Below are 20,396 nucleotides of genomic sequence, written 5' to 3' on the forward strand. Positions count from 1 at the left end.
AGTTAAAAAGTAATTAATGAGAACTTATAGATTCCAAAAAGAATTATAGTCACGTGTTGAAGACTATTATAATTTTTCAGGCAATGTCCTAGAAAAAATGAGAAAAGAAAATAGATGTGGCACGATTGATGAGAAATTTATTTGAAACAATTAAAATTAAAATATTATCAGCAAATAAGCAAATGTTGACCTGAAATTGACTGGCTCTCCATATCTCTACACAGAACAGTTCTGTATAGAGCTGAACTGTATAAGATGCGCTGCAGCCATGAACTTCGACAGAACTTCTACGGTGAAGCCCCTGATACCAGGTAAGCCACAGTACTGTTTTTCTTCTCTTCCTTTTCTCCCATTTTATTAGTAGATAAAAAGGCAATGGTTGTGACTGCTTGTGACATTTGAAGAGACACTTCTAATCTGGGTGACGAATTTCTCACTGTATTAATCCACTAGCAGCCAGTTTGGAAGTTGCTGACTCTACCTGGCTGCAAGGCCTGATGTCTAGTCGGCTGAAATAGCTCTTTGCTGTGGCAGCATTGAAGTCCATTTACACTTAGTTTGCTCCAGATCTAGTTCTGATAGAATCAATGTTCTCTACAGTGGTTTTCTGGGTCTCCAATGTTGGAAGCTAGAGTTGCTTTTAAGAAATTTCTATTCATACAAGGCATATTCATGTTTCTTAATAAATAGTGGTAAGCACTAACTATATAACATAGATGCCCTTATAAAATTAAAAGGTTCTCTAGGCTCCTATAACAATATAATTTTCAAATGAGTACTAACGTGAACAGAGGAAATGCACCTTCATTTTTACTAACTGCAACTAAAATGTTGTATTTTCTTCAATTTGTGAATACAAGCAACATACCATATGTACCAGTAGTACCTGTGGTTTTGTCACTAATAGTAACAACTGATATTTTAGTATGACTTTACAGTACTTTGACTATCTCAAAAAGTATAATTATGCCATCAAAACTTTGAAATCACAGTAGTTGTTTCCTCCTCCATTAAATCTTATTTAACGTACATTTGCTAAGCCACAGTTATAGATTTTAAAAATTATTTTAATAATTTATCCTAATTTAATTTTCTTCTAACTCATTCTTTACTCATCAACATTAAAATGCAGCTACTGCCAAGAAACTACTAGGAGAAAACACAGGGGAAATGCTTCATGACACTGAACTTGTTTGGGTAAGACCTCATCATCACAGGCAACAAAAGCAAAAATAGACAAGAGGAAATATAGGAAACTCAAAAGCTTTATCACAGCAAAGGAAACCATCAACAAATGCAGAGACAACCTACAAAATGGGAGAAAAACAGTTAAAAACTACGTGATGAATATACAAGGAACTCAAACAACTCAACAGCAAAAACACAAATGATCTGATTTAAAAATTGGACAAAGTCATTAACAGACATTTCTTAAAGGACATACACATGATCACTGTGTATATGAAAAATCATTTGACATTGCTAATTATCAGGGAAATGCAAATTAACACCACAAAGAGATAGCACCTCAGTTCAGTTAGAATGGCTGTTATCAAAAAGACAAATGATAACTGTTGATGAGGACACAGAGAAAGGAAACCCTTATAGTTGGTGAGAATGTAATTTAGTACAGCATTATAGAAAACAATATGGAGGTTCCTCAGAAAATCAAAAAGAGAACCACCATCTTGCCATATGTTCCAGTACTGCAACACTACTCAGAATAGACAAGATGGGGAATCAACCTAAGTGTCCAATAAGGAATAAATAAAGAAAATGTGGCTTATATACACAACGCAATACTAGCCATACAAAGAATGAAATCCTATCATTTGCAATAATCTGTATGAACCTAGAAGGTACCATGTTAAATGAAATATGCCAGACAAAGAAAGAAAAGTACTGCATGATCTCACTCTGTCTACAATCTAAAAAAGTTGATCTCACAGAAGTAGAGCTTAGAAGAGTAAGTCACAGGAGAGTGGGGAAGGAGAGATTAGGGAGCAGTTTGTCAATGAGACAAGGTTACCCTTAGAAAGAACGTCTCCTGGTGTTCGATGGCACAGTAGGGTGAGTATAAACAAAAGTAATTGGTGGGATCACGCCTATGGTTCATCTTATAAGGGTATATGTGAATCTTTCTAAATGTAGAATATAAATGTTTTAACACAATAACTAAGAATATGACATGAAAGCTATGTTAACCAGTTTGATGAAAATATTTCAAATTGTATATAAAAACAGCACACTGTACCCCATGACTATATTAATGCACACAGCTATGATTTTTAAAAAATGTAAATTTGAAAAAAAAAACCCAAAAGTAATTTATTCTGCATTTCAAAATAGCTAGCAGAGAAAATTTTCAATGATCTTATCATGGGGAAATCAATGTTTGGGGTAATAAATGTGCTAACTCTCCTAATAGGATCAATGCACAGTATACACATATGTATACAAATACTGCATTGTACCCTGTATTGTACTGTGCCATTATTATGGGTCAAGTAAAATAATTTTAATTATAAAATGCAATTTTTAAATGTTTGAATAGTACAGGGTGGCCACAAAGTTCATGGAGAATGTTACACGGCACAGTATTTTAAACCGCACACCAACTTTATGGCCACCCTGTATTAGGTACGAGGGAGAGTCATCCAGATAAACATGGTTACTGTTACCAGATGCTAGCAAATAAAGTTAGAAAACAAACCTGCTGAAGTTGATGAACCCAAAGTAGTTGCTTCTCATCTATGACATATGTGGAACAGGCTTGTGATGCATTTAGTATGCAGAAATGAACACCTTTATTTTGTGTCATTTCAGAGTCACTAGAAAACTTTGATGGACAGACAGACAGACAGTAATCCCTCTGCCCTCTGTGTACCACAATCATTAAAATTCTAATAGCACGAGAGCAGTGTGGTAACCATAGACAATGAAGCCAGAACTGGCTTTTAATACAGATTGTTCAACTTATTATTTATGTGACCTGGGTATCAATTTTGTAGTCTGTAAAATCAGGAAAAAAAGTATCTTTCTGGCAAGTTTATTTTGAAGATTAAATGAGTTAATTTAGGTACAAGACTTAGCATAGTATAAGGGGGGGTAGAATTAGTCAATATATGTAAGCTAGAAATAATAGCATCACTAGTAGGAGTGGAAATGGAAGCACGATAGCACAAATAGAAGTGATAATATCATTCTTTGGAGCTGGTCATGGTTCTCTTACAAAGCAAAAACTTCCAGGCTCCTGGGATCAATTAAATTAAGGTGTTAACATCTTGCAAGAAAACTTTTTTTCATGACAAAAGAGATTCTAGGGGCCCTAAGTATTTGGGAGTCCTACTTGAAAGTATAAGGTGTTCCAAACATCACCTCTAAAGTCACCATATATAGGGAAAATGAGAAATTGTAGATCAATGTACCTTTAATTAACAAAACTTTATGAAATATTCTCTACATATTGGTCACTGGTTGTTGTTGTTTTTTTTTTAGAGACAGAGTCTCACTTTATCGCCCTTGATAGAGTGCTGTGGCATCTCACAGCTCACAGCAATCTCCAACTCCAGGGCTTAGACGATTCTCTTGCCTCAGTAGCTGGGACTCTACAGGCACCTGCCACAATGCCTGGCTTTTTTTTTTGTTGTTGCAGTTTGGCCAGGGCCAGGTTTCAACCCACCACCCTTGGTATACGGGGTCAGCACCCTACTCACTGAGCCACAGGCGCTGCCCATATTGGTCACTTTTGTATAAAGTTTGTCATGAATATTTTGCAAATAAAGGTAGTGAAACAATTCTGGAAAAGCAGATAAGGTTCTGGTGCTAAAAGTTTGTTTAACTAGCTTATAATTCAAAATCCATATGAAAGTCTTTGAAAAATTAATCCCTTACCCCCAGATTCTAGGTATCCTCCATATCTATGTTCTCTAGATCTTTAAAAAAATAATAATGAATAAAATACCAGCAATGTACCTGAAAGAATATAGGCTATCCAATCAATAGGCTGGAGACATCAAAACTAGCTCAGTATGTCTGGCCTACTCCAATAGCTGTTAGCCCATGCACAAGCATTATTAACAATTACAGGCTAAGTACCTTGTTGTGACCCCTAAGGCCCTGGTCTCCGTCACCGCAGGAAAGAACCAGGCGTGATGCAGATTAGAAGTACAAGCTTGCGGGAGGCGGGATAACCTTGAGTACAGGGTAGCCCAGAGCCCCGTCTGCAATGGCTATTAAGTTTACACACAACAGGTGTGGAGAGTTACAGGAATGACACACACAACAGGTGTGGAGAGTTAAGGTAATTACATATGAGGGCTGCATGGTAAGGACTGCCACGTGCTCTTTCCTCACGGGTTCTTTCCCACAACCCCCATGAAGAAGTACCAAGCATCAATGTTTAACACATGCCTACTACTCATTTCAGAACACTGAGTTACTTGGGGGATTGCCCCCAAGTCACAAAACGTCTCTAGGCTTGCCATGAGACGGTCCTGTTCTCAGCGTTTCCTTTTAATGTGATAAGAATCAGTAATTGTCCTTTGCAAGCATGGTGTCCATTCCTCTACAGTACATATAATCCAAAATCCAAAGTGCTTGAAAATATAAAACTTTTTGAGAGTTGACATGAGGATCAAAATAAAGGCTCATTGGAGAACGCTGGATTTTGAATTTTTCGGTAATGGATGCTCAGCCTGGAGTTGTAAGTTTTCCCTCATTAGGTGATGATGAGCTCATGTGCGGGGGAGGTGATGGAGCAGCTGGGAGGGTTGGACAGGGCTGACCTGTCACTCTGTTGACCTTGCACACAACTAAGGCTTACTGTTCACTAGACTGAAGGTTAAAGCAGACCCAGAATGACTTCAGTCTTCTAAGGAACTATGGAAGTTGGCCATTCCTTTGATTATTTGATATATTCCATAGCCTATTGAACGAACTCTCTGTTGCCATATTAAATACAGAAAATGTTAGATAGAATTGAGTCAAGGAGAAGAGCCCTAAAATCAGAAGTTAGAGAAACTGGATTCATATCTTAACTTTTTTCTGATTAAAATACTATTCGAGCAGAGGCAAGAAATATAACTTTTTATTCTTAATGTCCTTCATCTGTAAAATGAGTAGCATAGATTAAATGTATTTCAAAGAACCCCACCAGCTCTAAAATTCTCTGAACCACTAAGCAAGATAAAGCAGCAAACTAATTTAATTATGGTCTTTCAGCATAACTAGGTTGCTATATCAGGAGGACTCTCCTGAAATACATTATTTTTCTCCACTTCTGGCTTGAATATGTTATGTTTTCTATCATGGCTGCATAATGGATAGTCCTGAATGCCTTCAATTAAATATATTCAAATTCCCTAAAGCATGCAGGCATCTTGATTAAAATATCAACAGTTTATTACAGATGGAATAGTTCCAAAAGAGCATAATGTGCTTTCTTTAGGTAGCAGGTGTTTCTGCATTTTATTCAAATGATTAGTTGAAAAGATGCAGAGAGCTTTTGTTTCTTGTAGAGGCTAGACAGAATTTACCCCATGGAAAGAAACTGTTAAAACAAAGTAAACTTTAAAATTCCCCCAACACTCTTTCCAGCATATGAAACCTACATGTTAGACATTATTAATCAACCTCGTTGGAAAACAAGTTACTAGAAAAATAAGTAAAATAATGGAAGTAAGTAATTACATTTGAGTATGAGTTAACTTTTATGTTGTAGAAACCTATTCTGCTTCTGAGTCCCTGTTTTAATTTTTGTTTTAAATCTTAGGAGGTGTGAATAGCAACACATTTAAATTTAATGAGAAATATAATAATTACCATCAATGAGTTACTAGTAAGAAGTAGGGAAAAATGAGAAAAGTCATCAAGAAAAAAGCATATTATTTCAGAAATGAACTACTACAAAATTAAGGAACATACATGGCCTAGTAAGTTAACTCAGATTATTAGATGGTTAATATTCAATCCGTCTCCTTAGAAAGACAGAAACCAAACTGTGCAGCATTCTAATCTTAATTTCAGAATATCTGAGTTCAAATTCTAGTTCAGCCACTCACTTGTCACAGTGAGCTTTTAATTTAGCACAGGGAAGCCTTTTAAATGAAGGTAGCAGGACAACAGAGATCACTGCTGGTTCTCTCAAAATGTTTGGCTTGGCCCACGCAGCTCACTAAGTGAGAACTAGTCCTCTATCTACCTGGTCAACTATCTAATCCCATACAAAACTATCCATATTTTTAAAAATCTATATTATTTCTTCTGGAAAAGCTGAACCACATCATTTCAGAGTCAGTTTTTTGTGGCTGTTTTTTTTTCATTTATGCAAATTTCAAAGGAAATTAAAAAAATCAATTTCCCAATAACATATTTTTTCCTCTTATTGTTATTTACCCATTACCTTGATTAAAGATACAAAAACTGCATTTGTTTCCACTGCATGTCCCTAAAGAAAAGTAGCCCTCATGTGACTGAAAGTATGAAATACGGGGAAAAAACATTAAATGATTTTCTCTGCTGTCTGTTCTCTTAGAGCTCCCCTGAATTTAACTCCTTCATTATAAGAATAGTTTGAGAGTCACATATCTTCCTTCTATTAGTCATTTTGTTTTCCTAAAAATAACTACTATTTTGTGCAATCTATATAGATCTCAATACAATGGAATCTCCCCTTCATTATTAAAGTCAGCATGGAACACCTGGGCCTGGGGCTGGCAGGTGAACAAGTGAATTTTGTATATAGATATACCTGGATTCAAGTGCCCATGTTGTCACTCACTGGGCATTTAGCCCTAAGATGGTGAGACTCCTTTATCCCGTTAGTAAAATGATGCTCACCTTATTTAACTCAGAGACACGCGTTAAGCATTAAACAACAGAAGTGTTGGTTGTCAGTAAATAGTATACCCTACTACAATGAACACATATGGCTGTAGTGATCTTTCCTCAGTATCACCCTGTATAAACTGTGTTACCATTAAATCATGGTTCACTGATTGCGTGTTGTATGTTTGATGGTATGTATATATTTCAGATTTAGATTACCGATTCTTCAGATTAGATGTGAGTGTCACACTGTAATGCATAAGGGCCCTTCCTTTACAAGAGTTTCCCTGAATAAGAGCTGTCTCTAGCCCAGCAGTAGCCTTTGGAAGGACACCACTTCCTTCTCACTTCATCCAGTAGTCCCTTCTCTACAGCTCTAAGAAGGACCTATAAAGATTCAAACTTCAATGCCTTGCTCTCACGATCTTGCAATCTCTTTGTAGGAATGGAATAAGTCCCAGTGAACGGCCAGTGACCAGGAATCATTTCTAGACCCATGAAGGCTGCTCAGAATAGTAATCATGGTGATAGGCAGAAGCAGTCAAGGGAAGTTCTGCAAAAGGCTGAATCTTTGAGGGTGTGTCGGGCTTGGTGTGGAGGACAAAGAGGGGAGACCCCAAAGAGGCCCTTCCTGAACATATGCAGAGGGGACTGAGCCAAAAGTAACACATGCATTCACCGGGAACAATTTCTGAAGAGTGAAGAAAGGAAGAAATCAAAGGCAGGATCCTTGCCCCTACTGGGCTTACCATCTGGTTCAGAAGCTTTCAAACTAATGAGTAAGGTGAAAGCCAGGACAGTGCCACACAGAGAAGTCTCAGAACTACTTTGTAATGATGATCAAAACTATGTATCATATTAATCACCAAAATGAAGCAATGGCCCTAAAATTCTTGAAAATAAAATCAAGAGACGTATATTTCTACACAGTGTGACTACATAAGAGAGAGCACATGCTTTTTAAATAAACGAGAATTTTTCTTATATATATATATATAGTAAGAAGATAGGGCTTTAAAATTCTGTTCAATTCCCACATAAATCAATTAGGGAACCAGAGTTCTAAGACTTGGTAGGAAGGCAGCTAATGCCTCCAAACAGTTTCATTTTATATTTTATAGTAGTGGAAAGTTTGTTACTGTAATATAAGATGGTTGAAATGTAAATCTGAGTGAAGCCAATGATAAAAGCAAAGCCCCCAGAACAGCACAAAATCCCCCCCACGGTGCACACCACGGAACCAAGAATCACATTCGCAGAGTCCTAATAAAATGGTCCTGTAACAACTGTAAGCATTATATTTCAGAAAGTTTCCATACTTAAATATGAGCATAAATCACTGTGGTTCTCTGCTGCTTGTATTTTATTAGGCAGGCTTTGCTACATCATTATAAAAGCATAGAAGAGCCCTAAGTTACCAAGTCAATTTCGATTTACGATAAAATATAGACTAAACAGCCATAAGCAATTCAAACCTACAAGCTCTTTGCGATTCAACTCACACATTTTCCATCAGTGCCAGGGCACTTAAACTCAGCTCATGTGTGATAAAACAGCAACAATCTCTACAGAGTGTTTTAAACTAAAAATATGCTTTCTTAGAAATTTAACAAGAGTCTCAAAATAGACGCACACATCCACACCCACTCCTCTTTTTCCCTATTGTTTTAACTTGCTATACAGCAAAGGTATTTGAACTAAGTTTCATTAGTATTAGTATTTACTTTGTTATTTTGTTCCCCAAACACTGTCACTTTGTTATACTAAATGAAAGCTCTGACAGAAACATCCAATAAGTCCTCAGTGAGAAAACACATTACTGTGTCACAGTTAATAAACTGTTTGATGTAATCATACCTTGATCATTCTGCTGAGTGGTTCAGCCCTCTGCACAGTCAGTGTTCTTACAACCAGACTGTCTATTATAAGATACCTTAATGATTGCTTATATTTGAGGAAAAATGGATAGTTGCTCTCTTGTCAGATGCAGGAATCTGGGTTTTTTTTGTTTTTATTTTGTTTTAAGACAGAGTATCATTCTGTTACCCAGGCTAAGGTTCTAAGGCCTCAGCATTAGCTCACAGCAACCTCAAAATCCTGGGTTTAAGCAATCCTCCCATCTCAGCCTCCCAAGTAGCTGGGACTACAGGAGCTGACCACAATGCCCATCTAGTTTTTCTATTTTTAGTAGAGTCGGGGTCTTGCTCCTGCTCAGGCCCAAACTCCTGAGCTCAAGGAGTCCTCTCACTTCAACCTCCCAGAGTACTAGGTTGCACCACCCTGCCCAGCAATCTGTTATCTTTCATTGAAAAAAAAATAGGAAAGAAAACAACTGAGTAGAGAGAAGAAATTTGTGTGCCCCAGATTATTGTTGCTCTATAAATGGAGTCTCTGGGATTCAGCCATGAGCACAGGATGTGATGTTGAACCCCAAGCTGGTTCTCATGCTCCAGAGCTTACCAAATCCTATAGTTCACCCTCTCACCTGGAACGGGGCTTCCTCTGGCCAAGGCAGAAGAGTTATGACAGGCTTCCAGAGGTCAGGGACCTCTGCCTGTAGGAACCCTCATAAAAGCTCAGAGCATCGCAGGCCAAGATCCTACCTTGATGAGAATCTGGATGGACCCCGTGGCTTTTGCAGATAGGAAATACCAGAAGCTGATGGTGCAGGCAGCACTGGACTCCGGCCATGGCCCACTCTTGACGTGAGCTTTCTCCCCCCGAAGGCCCACTGGAGTAGCCTCCAGATACATGAAGTGCCCTAGAAACAAGGATGAGATCAAAATAAGACTGAAATAACAATGAGGGATTATTTCAGCTCTTCCATCATAGTTAGGGTTTTTAATTACATTTTATAGGTCTGAGCTGCCAAAGCCATTTTCGTCTGAAACAGAAAGGAAACCTAATAGCCTTCCCTGTAGTTCCCTGACAGAACCATTTCCACCTGCCTGTGCTTTTAGCAAAGTGCTTCTCAGTATGCAGATGAACCGATCTGATGGGATATTTATGCCATCCAATCAACAAGGTACTTACCAGAATCATCTAATGAATTCCCCAAACTATCCAGTGATTTGTAAAAAAAAATAAAAAGCAACGATTGCCTATGGAATCTAAGGAAAGGGATAGGGCATGCTTGCTTTCAAAACCTCAGTCATCTGCTGCGTATACAAACAAGATACTGAGAATTTTTAATATGCAGCATGAGAGGAAAGGTATTGGGTTTTATTCTTGTGTACTGAAATTATCCCCAACATGTCACGTATGGAGAGCCGAGTGGTTTGCATAGGAGTTGAGCGTTTGTCTTGCTTGGCCAGCCTGGGTTGGTCAGCTTTGTTTTCTCTCAGGTCTGTGAAATTTTCACATTTAGATATTATTGGTCTCTTTTGTAGCATCCAGGAATTTAGGGACCCTTCTCCAGCCTGCTAATGTCCTTTATTCTTTGGCCAACAAATCTGAGACTTGATCTTGGCTACTTAACTATAAAAATGAGCCATCCCCAACGCCCTGCACACAGGTATGTGGTTTCAGAGTTACATTTTCACAGCGTCTCCATAGGTTTCAAACTCCTTTCTTTTCATACACATCATCTCCACAATCCCTGTTAAGCACAGGGTTCAAACTATGTCACCTCCATCTGACAGACAAGAAAATGTAGAATCTGTGACGTTAAGTGACTTACTAAGGTCAAATGGCAGCATGGGGAGTTACTGATTATATATGCATGTGCTATTCAAGAAAGGCGTCTGACCACAGCGTAGAATATCATCTACCTACAGCTTTTAAAACGGTGACTGATAGCACTGGACACAGTGGCTGAAGGCTGTAATCCTAACACTCTGGGGGCCAAAGCTGGTGGATTGCCTGAGCTCAGGAGTTCAAGACCAGCGTGAGCAAGGGTGAGATCCCATCTCTAACAAAATAGCTAGACACTGTGATGGACACTTGTAGTCTCTGCTACTCAGGAGGCTGAAGTAAGAGGATCTCTCAAGCCTAGGAGTTTGAGGTTGCCATGAGCTATGATGTCACAGCACTCTACCCAGGGTGACAAAGTGAGACTCTGCCTAAGAAAAAAAATAAATAAATATAAATTAGATTTCAAGTACTCGCTGTCATGGATTGAATCGTGTCCCCTCGAAAACTGCTGAAGTCGTAACACTCAGTCCTTACATAGGTGAGCTTATTTGAAAACAAGTTCTCTGCAGATGACCAAGTAAAGATGAGGTTCATCAGAGTCCATGTTAATTCAATATGACCGTGTCCTAACACAAAGGTGAAATTTAGACACAGGCCAACAAGAGGAGAGAGAAGACAATGTAAAGAGTAACAGTGTGACAAGGCTCATCATCTGTAAGCCAGGAAGCTTCAGAGGCTGCCAGAACCCAGGAGAGAGAGAGAGAGAGATGGAAGAGGTGATTCTCCCTCACGGCCCCTAGAAGGAGCCAACTTTGTCAACACCTTGCTTGATCTGAGACTTTCAGTCTCCAGAATTGTGAGACAATAAATGTCTGCTGTTAAAGACATCCAGTCTGTGGCCCTTTGTTACGGCAGCCCTAGGAAAAAAAAATATGCTCAATAAATGTTTTACTGACTTGTGGTATCTCACTGTGGAGGTCTCTCCGGGGCTTTCCCGCTGCGGTCAGGAAAGATAATATGATGCACACTGTGAATATGATTAGAGCAACCCCAACAACTGGATAACCTACCATTTTCATTTCCAAGTGTGTGGTCTTCAGGAGGTCTTAGGCTTTGATGAGAGCCGACCCCTAAAACCCAGTCGAAGTTGTCAGCCAGGGAGTTCTGCCAGCCACACCAGCCTGTCTCGAAAGTACAGGAGCTGCCACATTCACTTTCATCAGTATTGTCCCCGCAGTCATCTACAAAGTTACAGCTCTGCTCCGGTCTGTAGCACTTGCCATTGTGACATTCCTGATAGCCGTGTGGGCAGTGACCTAAGGGGGTGGGGGAGGAAAATAAGACAGAAAAGAAAATGAGGGAACATTCCAAACAAATTCAGTGAAGTCAAAGACCAGTAAGGGTAGATTCATTTTAATATATAAAGGGACAAGTTATTCTTAAAAATTTGAGGTACCTGATCCCATCTCTCCCTCCTAATCTGCTCCAGAGTTGATACCTATCGATGATATAGATCTCCCACAATGATTTTATGTACACAAAAGTATCAAAAATATTACTTTATTGATTTAGGAAAGTACCCCAAGTCTCCCCAAATGCAGCATTTCTTATATGTTGTGTTCCAAGATATAAATTATACCTGGGAGCCAAAATGAAGCCTTTCATTTTTTATCCTGAAACAAAATCTTTAGGTGCTAAGAGCTCATGTATTATGGGGACATTTGGAAGTACATTCCATTAGGAAGCATTCATTCCAATATTTATCAGAAGCCAAGATACATAAGATACTTCTTCAGCGGCAGGGCCACGCTTAAATAAATAATACTGACATTCCAACAGATTCTTTCTCTAAAACGCTTATTTATTTGTCAACCATTTGAAATTTTAGAATCAATTTCCCTACAAAGCAATGTCAACCGTAGAGATTTATTCACAAAACATAAGAGAACGATCAATGCATTTGTAGACCTGAGTTTGAACTCTGCTACTGATATTTATTATTATAGTTATGTGATGGGGATCACAGAGACATTTGATAAACTTCAGTTTCTCTATCTAAAAAGAGAAAAAAGTAGCAAAATCCTAGAGAAGTTAATTAAAGAGACTACTGTATAAATCACTCAGGCCTAGAATAGTACCCAGTCTTTAGTACTGATTGGTAAATATTAGTCAAATAAATGAATGAGCTAAATAAAGTGCTCTGGAAATGATAAAGCAGTTCAGAGTGCACAGAGAAGTATAATAATAATCTATACTTCTCCAGTATGTAACTGCCATTGGTAACACTATTTCAGTAGAAAAGTTGTTCAGAAATACAACTTGGGGTACCAGTTATAGTATCAAAATCTTTTTTTCATCTTGTCTTTCCCACCTGCCAGGGAGGAGAGTTGACACCACCACTCCCTGCGTCACTTCAGAGGTGGTAGCTCCCATGGTCCGAAGCAAGTTACTCGGTTGTTAAGGGTTGGTGTGTGTCCAAAGTAAAGGATGATGTTTGGGGGATTTATTGCAAAGTGCTATGGAGCTGGGAACTAAGGTTGCTAAAACCTCATATAGAAGCCTTATGTGTTCAATCAATTTCACATTTCAGTCAGTGTATGATCAAGATGAAAGAAATAGGAGATGAACGGAGTGCAATCTAGAAGGCTCTGGGGAGGAAGCTGGTACTCCGTAGGCTTCTAGCCATTTTATGCCCGGTGCTGCCTGTCCATTTTATGTACTCCAGACTGCCTGCTTGAGGTTGCTTAATTAAATGGCCTTTCCACTTGCAACGCCTCTAAAAATAAATTTCAACCATGCATTTTGCCTCTAACAACACTTTCTTGTCTAGATTAACCACAAACATTTTATGAAATGAAAACTCAACGTACCAAAACTTAACGGATGCAGTAAAAGCAATACTAAAAAGGAGGCATATAACGATAAATGCCTACACTGAAAAAGAAAGATCCTAGACAATCACACTAACTCTCTATGTTAGGAAACAAGACACAAATAAACAAACTGAGCCCAAAGTTAGCAGAACAATAATAATAAAGACCAGAAAACAAATGAATGACAGAGAATAGAAAAATGATAGAAAAAGAGCAATAAAATCCAGGGTTTATGTTTTGAAAAGATAAACAAAATTCATGAATACTTAGCTAGGCTAACAAAGAAAAAAAAGAGATGGCTCAGATATGTAAAATCAGAAATGAAAGAGGGAACATAACAGCTGATGCCACAAGAAACAAAGGATCCTAAGAGGTGTCTATGAACAATTATAAAACAAAAAATTGAATGGCCTGGAAAAACAGATGAACTCCTGGAAGCATACAGTCTACCAAGACTGACTCACGAGAGACAGAAAATCTGAAAAGACTAATAATGAAGGAGGAGGTGGAGTCAGTAATTAGAAAACAAACACAAAAACATCCCGACAAAGAAAAACCCAGGACCAAATGGCTTCATGAGTGAATTCCACGAAATCTTTAAAGAAGAATTACAATTAACCCTTCTCAAACTTTTCCAAAAACTGAAGAGTGAGCACTTCTTCATTGTCTTTTTTTTTGTTTGTTTATTTTCCTCCAACTTTATTTCCATCTTGTTTAAGAGCTTGTGGAAGAACAGCTTGAGATCACTCAGGGGTTGTTCCTACCCATTCAGTGGCCTGAGCAGTGGGAGCTGCAGACCAGTCTCGATGGCAGGCTGGGCTCTCCGGTCTTCAGTGGGGAACTGCTGAATGGGCACAGAGGGCACCTGCAGCCTTCTGACCAGTCTGCAACTTCAGGTTGCGTAGCAGTAAACTCAGGAGCTGGAGCAGTCCCTTCACCCTGAAGTTCCTCCTTGGTCACAGCTCTCTCAGCAGCAGCCTGCTCTTCCTTTTCCATCTCTTCGGGATCTCTGCAGAAATAGACAGCTGGCATGACTTCCTACGGAGGGTCATAGGAGATGGTGCCACACATGCAGAGAACTTCCCAGGCCAGCACCCACCACATCAGACCTACTGAGTGAGCTCCCTTACTGTTGCATGGGATGGTGATGTCCACATAACGCAGAGGAGAATCTGTGTTACACAGAGCAATGGTAGGCAGGTTAACATAAGATGCCTCTGTGAGAGGCTGGTGGGATCAGTAACCAGTAGAGAATGAGGCTCCTGGAAAGCTGCCTGGATCTGGCTAGTGAAGGTTCCAGGAGGGAAGTGGCCAGCAATAGGAGTGGCTCCAGTGGTAGCAGCAAACTCCAGCATAGCTCACTGGCCAGTATTCCTGGAGGATATGACACTGACATCAGCAGGGTTTTCAATGGCAACAATGGTCTGAGGTGCCAACAGAAGTTTTTCCCAGGTCCTCTTCAGATTTATGATTTAGATGCCATCACTTTTCCTTTTGTAGATGTCCTGTTTCATTTGGAAGTCAAGGTTGGTGCCACCTAAGTGTGTTCCTGCTGCAAGGAATTTGAGGACATCCTCCTCCTTCATTTGTAGGACATCAAGGGTTCCAGACATTGTGAAAATTTCCCTTTAAGTTATAGGAATCCAGAACAATGCCCTAAGGGCCCACCCTGGGCAGCAGGGAAAGAGTGAGCACTTCTTAACTCCTTTCCTGAAGCCAGCATTACCCTGATACTAAAACTAGACAAAAATACTATAAACATTGAAAAAAGGAAAACTAGGGGCCAATAATACTAATGAGCACGAATGCAAAAATTGTCAACAAATTATTAGCAAACCAAATTCAAGAGCCCCTTAAAAGGATCATATATTATTACCAAGTGAGATTGTCCCTGGAATGTAATGATAGTTCAACACAAGCAAATCAATATAATGTGATACCCTACATGAAAAGAACAAAGGTTAAAAATCTCATGAACATTTCAATAGATGCGGAAAAAGCCTTTGACAAAATTCAACACCCTTTTATGGTAAAAATAAATATCTCAACAAAGTAAACAGAAGAGAAATTTATATCAGCATAGTAAAGGCCATACACAAAAAAGCCCACAGCCCACATCTCACCCAACAGTGAGAGACTGAACACAAAGTGACTTCCTCTAAGATCAGCAATGCCCTCTAAGGATGTCTAGTCATGCTACTTGTATTCAAAATAATACAATAAGAAGTTCTAGCCAGAAAAATTAGGTAAGAAAAAGAAAAGGTATTTAAATCTGAAAAGAAGATAACACAATTATCTCTGCCCATAGATGACATATGGAATCCTAAAGATTCCATACTAAAGAAACCTGTTAGAGTTAATTTTTAAAAACATAGTAAACTTATAGCATGCAAAATCAACATATACAAATCAGTTGTGGTTTTATACCCTAACAACAGATTTCCTAAAAGCAATATTTAGTGATTGATCCCATTTACATTAGTATAAAAAGGAACAAAATACTTAGGAATAAATATAACCAAGCAGGTGAATGACTTATACACCAATAACCAAGTAACAACAATGAAAGAAGTTAAAGACAACACACATACAATGAAAGACAGCTTGTGTTCAAGGGTCAGAAGAACTGATATTGTTACAATGTCCACACTGCCCAAAGCAATCCAGAGACTCAATGTAATCTACATCAAAATCCCAATGGTCTCTTTTCCCATAACTAGAAAAATTAATCTTAAAATTCATATTGAACCACAAAAGACGTCAACAACCAAAGCAGTCCTGAGAACTGATAACACAGCTGGAAGCATCAGACTTGATGAATTCAAAATATATTACAAAGATACAATGAGCAAATTATATGATATTGGTATAAATTCGGTGATCTGGACCAATGCCTCAAAATAGAAAGCTTGGAAATTAACCCACGCATGATAGGGAAAGGATAGATTATTCAATAAATGGTTTGGGGAGACTTGACATCTACATGCAAAGAAATGAAATCTTACATAATACAAAAAAATCAATACTAAAGTATTAAACATAAGCCCAAATCTACAAAGCTCCTGGAAGAAAACATAGGGAAAAGGATCACGACATTAGTCTAGGTAATGTTCTTTTGGGTATGACACCAAAATTCAAAGCATAACAGCATAAATAGGAAAGTGGGACTACATCAAAACAAAAATATTACGAACAGCAAAGGAAACAATAAATAAAGTGAAAAGACAACCTACAGAATGGATGAAAATATTTGCAAATTACCTGTCTGATAAGGGATTAATATTCAAAATGCATAAGGGGCTCCTGCAACTTAATAAAACAAAAAACAAATAACCTGATTGAAAAATGGGCAAGGGACCTGCATGAATATTTCTCCAAAGACGACGTACAATGCTCAACCTCACTTATCAAGGGGGAAATGCAAACCACAAGGAGATATTATTTCATACATGTTAGGACGGCTATTATAAAAAATATGCAAAAGTTGATAAAAATGAGGAGAACAAATTAAATCCCTTAGGCAGAGTTAGCGGAAATATACAATGGTGCAGTTGTTATAGAAACAGTATGGAAACTCCTCAAAAAATTAAAAATGGAGCTACCAGATCATCTAGTAATCCTCCCTCTGGTATATATACTCAAAAAAATTGAAGTCAGGATCTCAAAGACATATTAATACTTCCCATGTTGACTCTGGCATGATTCGCAAAATCCAAGAGAAGGAAGCAACCTAAATGTACATTAAGGTTGGACTGGATAAAACAAAGGTAGTCATATTCATATAGTGGAATATTATGCAGCTCCCCCAAAAGAGAAACTTTGCCACATGTGACAACCTAGATGGACCTGGAAGACACTATGCTAAGTGAAATTAGCCAGTCACAGGGGGGCAAATACTGTACGATTCCACTTACATGGTCTATCTAAAATAGTCAAACTCACAGAAATAGAGCAGTGTGGTGGTTCCACTTACATGGTGTATCTAAAATAGTCAAACTCACAGAAATAGAGCAGTGCGGTGGTTACTGGGGCCTTGAGGAAGGAGAAAATGAGTTGTTGTTCTATAGTGTATAAAGTTTGAGTTACAAAAATGAAAAGTTCTAGAAACCCGCTGTATAAAATTGTGCCTGTAGTTAACAATATATTTTACAGTTAAAATTTCCATAAGAGGATAGATTTCAGGTTAAAGATTCTTACTGCAATAAAAAAGGAAAATAAAAGAATATGTATTTTATACTGGCAGACAGTTAAATTACTTGAAAATTAACTTTGCATTTTTTTTTTTGTTTGTTTGTTTGGTTTGTTGTTTTTGAGTCCTCCTTTTCAACTTTTTTACTGCCCTTGAACACAGTGTGATTGAGCTGCTAAGGTCAAACTTCTGTGGTCCCCATTGAATGGCTTAGATGTCAATAAAGATGGTCCCTATTGAACTTTGTATGAGGTCTGGGAATAGTTCACCTTGGACCTGACCTGGCCCTTTGGAGTCACACTCTCTACCTACACATCTTATTATTCAGCAGGTACTGAAGGGGCCTCTTCTACAGGGTTTTTGAATCTCTTTTTGCATGACTTTAATTATTTGAGGTGCCCTTCTCTGCAGATTCCTGCTGTCACTACCTTCTAGAACGTCAATTCCTCTCTTCCACTCAGAAATACCGGTATTACTTTGCTTCCTTGGGGATCTCTTCTCTGTAGATTAAAATCTACAGAGAAGTGTCACCAGGCAAAAAATAAACTCTCAATGCCACCCTACCTATCATCAGGTTTCTGAAAATAGTTGTTTTATATATTTTACCCAGTTTTTCTATTTTTTTTTTTTTTTTTTTACTATTTACAATGGGGGGATAAATCTGATAACTTTTACCATGACTGCATCAGTCTTTACTATATTTTTAATGTTTTTAGTCACAGTCCCTTTTCTCATACCACTTTTTGGTAAAATGTGCTTCTTCAGTTAAGGTCTATCAATTTCATGGATATTTTCAAAGAATCAGGTTTTGGCTTTGTCAATTTTTCTCACATGATAATTTGATTCCTGGCTCATTAATTTTAGCTACTGTCCTTCTCCTACATTTACCTACCTTGGGTTTGTTATTATTCACCACCTTATAAATATATTTATATAATTTATTAGCTTGAGTAAAATTAACATTCTTGATAAGATTTTAATTATTTAATTTTTTTAGACCTAAAGTTCAGAATATTATCAGTTTGTGTGCTTGAACTAGAATGCATATTCAGGTGTTGGGTTAAGTGTTACATAGTTGTCAAATTTGTTAACTAGATTTTTCAGTTTCTTTATGTGATTTTTGCCTTCTATACTTATCAGATACGAGAGAAAAGTGTTAAAAGTCTGTCTCTTATCACTGTCCCTTATTTTGTTATTTTAATTATTGCTCCATTTTAAAACTAGTGGTGTAAAAGTGATTTAAATCATTTTATCTAGATGAATAGAGCCTTTTATCAATATAAAATATTCTATTTACTTCCACTTAGATTTCCTGTTTTAAAGATGACGCGTTTGATATCAATATAGGTATACCAGTTATTTCCTTGCCTACTTGTTTTTCTTACTCTTTGTATGGTACATATTCCTCATGATTGTACTAATGTGGCATCCTTGTCTATTCATTTAAGATCAATCTGTCTCCGGTAAGAAGCAAATATTTTAATTTAATTCTTTTTCTTTTAATTTGGTCTGATAATTTTTGACTTACAACTACAGCAATTACTCATGAACACTGAATGTAATTTGATATAGTTGGGTGTATAGGAATCAACTTCTTATTGTCCCCATGTTTTTATATATTATTTGTTACCTTTTTCCTTTATTACTTTCTTTGGATTAATAATATATTTATTTTCATTTACTTATTAATTATAATTTTGTTATTGTTTACAAAATACACCCTTGACATGTTAACATTTACATAATCTATTAACTTAGGATAGTTTACTTTTTATTGATACATAATAATTGTACATATGGGCACAATGTGATATTACCATCTGTGTGTACAATGTGTAATGATCAAATCAGAGTAATCAGTATATCTATTACCTCAACATTTATTATTTTTTTTCTTTTGGGGACTTCCAAAAGTCTCTTCTAGCTATTTGAAAATACACAGCAAATTACTATTAACCGTAGTGACCCCATCGTGCAGTAGAACACTACAATTTAGTCTTCCCATCTAGCTGTAATTTTTGTATCCATTAAACAACCTTTCTCTATCCCTCCCTCCCTTCTAGCCTTCCCAGCCTCTCTTAACCACTGTTCTCCTCTCTACTTCCACGAGATCCATGTTTTTAGCTCCCACATATGAATGAGAATATGTGGTGCTTGTCTTTCTGGGCCTGACTTATTTGACTGAACATAACGTCCTATCCACACTGTTGATAATTACAGGAATGCAAATGGAGTTCATTCTGGCTTGGGACTGAGCGTTGCACAGGGTGCCAGGTGCCACGTGGAGTTCATGCCTACACTGCTGAGCCCAGCTGGGCTTGTGCCCTGCAGCCGTCTGGGTGTGTGGTAGGATGATGTTCAGGCCCCAGAGATGAGGAGATGCAGGTGCTATTAGGCCTCTGGGCTGGATGCACTCTGGCAGTGGCTTGTCCTCAAAATGAGGCTGCAGCCTGGGACCTGGGGAGTTGAGTAGGAACCCAGCATCTGTTCTCTCTCTAGAATAATCCAGGTGGTTCTTTACACTGGGTTTGGAGCCTGTGAGTATTACAGGACTCTCTTGAAGCTAAAATTGCAGATATGTGATGGACACAGAAACTGCTTGAGATCTTCCATTTATTTTTCTCCCCAAATAAGGAGTGCCTTGGGCTCTGAGCTGATCCTGGCTGGATGCTTCACTTTCTTTTTTACGCTGCTATCCTGAGTTTTCATGCATCAGAGGGTCTTCGCCCCTTCCTTGCTGAATTCCGTATTCTCTCCTAGACATTCTGTTTGATGAATGGTTGGTCACCTTCTTATTTTGGTCCTGCTTTGTAGTGAAGGCCCGTTCTGGAAACCTCTCCTCATTTTGATGCGGTCTCCGCTGTTTATTTAGC

At 38.1% G+C, this 20,396-nt stretch overlaps 1 protein-coding gene and 1 pseudogene across 1 annotated transcript in view; both read right to left on the minus strand.

Annotated features, from left to right (window-relative positions):
• MALRD1 (MAM and LDL receptor class A domain containing 1) overlaps positions 1 to 20,396 on the minus strand; it is a 514,668-nt gene that overhangs the window by 233,101 nt on the left and 261,171 nt on the right. The window contains exons 27-28 of the mRNA XM_012803304.1: positions 11,532 to 11,777; positions 9,432 to 9,589 (exon numbers count right to left, since the gene is read on the minus strand). Of these exons, the coding sequence (XP_012658758.1) occupies positions 9,432 to 9,589; positions 11,532 to 11,777 (404 nt within the window). The remainder of the gene's footprint in view (positions 1 to 9,431; positions 9,590 to 11,531; positions 11,778 to 20,396) is intronic.
• LOC105886687 lies at positions 14,078 to 14,947 on the minus strand (annotated as a pseudogene).

The sequence above is a fragment of the Otolemur garnettii genome, unplaced genomic scaffold (assembly GCF_000181295.1).
Source record: "Otolemur garnettii isolate 467f Iridium unplaced genomic scaffold, OtoGar3 scaffold00019, whole genome shotgun sequence".
Classification (NCBI taxonomy): Eukaryota; Metazoa; Chordata; class Mammalia; order Primates; family Galagidae; genus Otolemur; species Otolemur garnettii.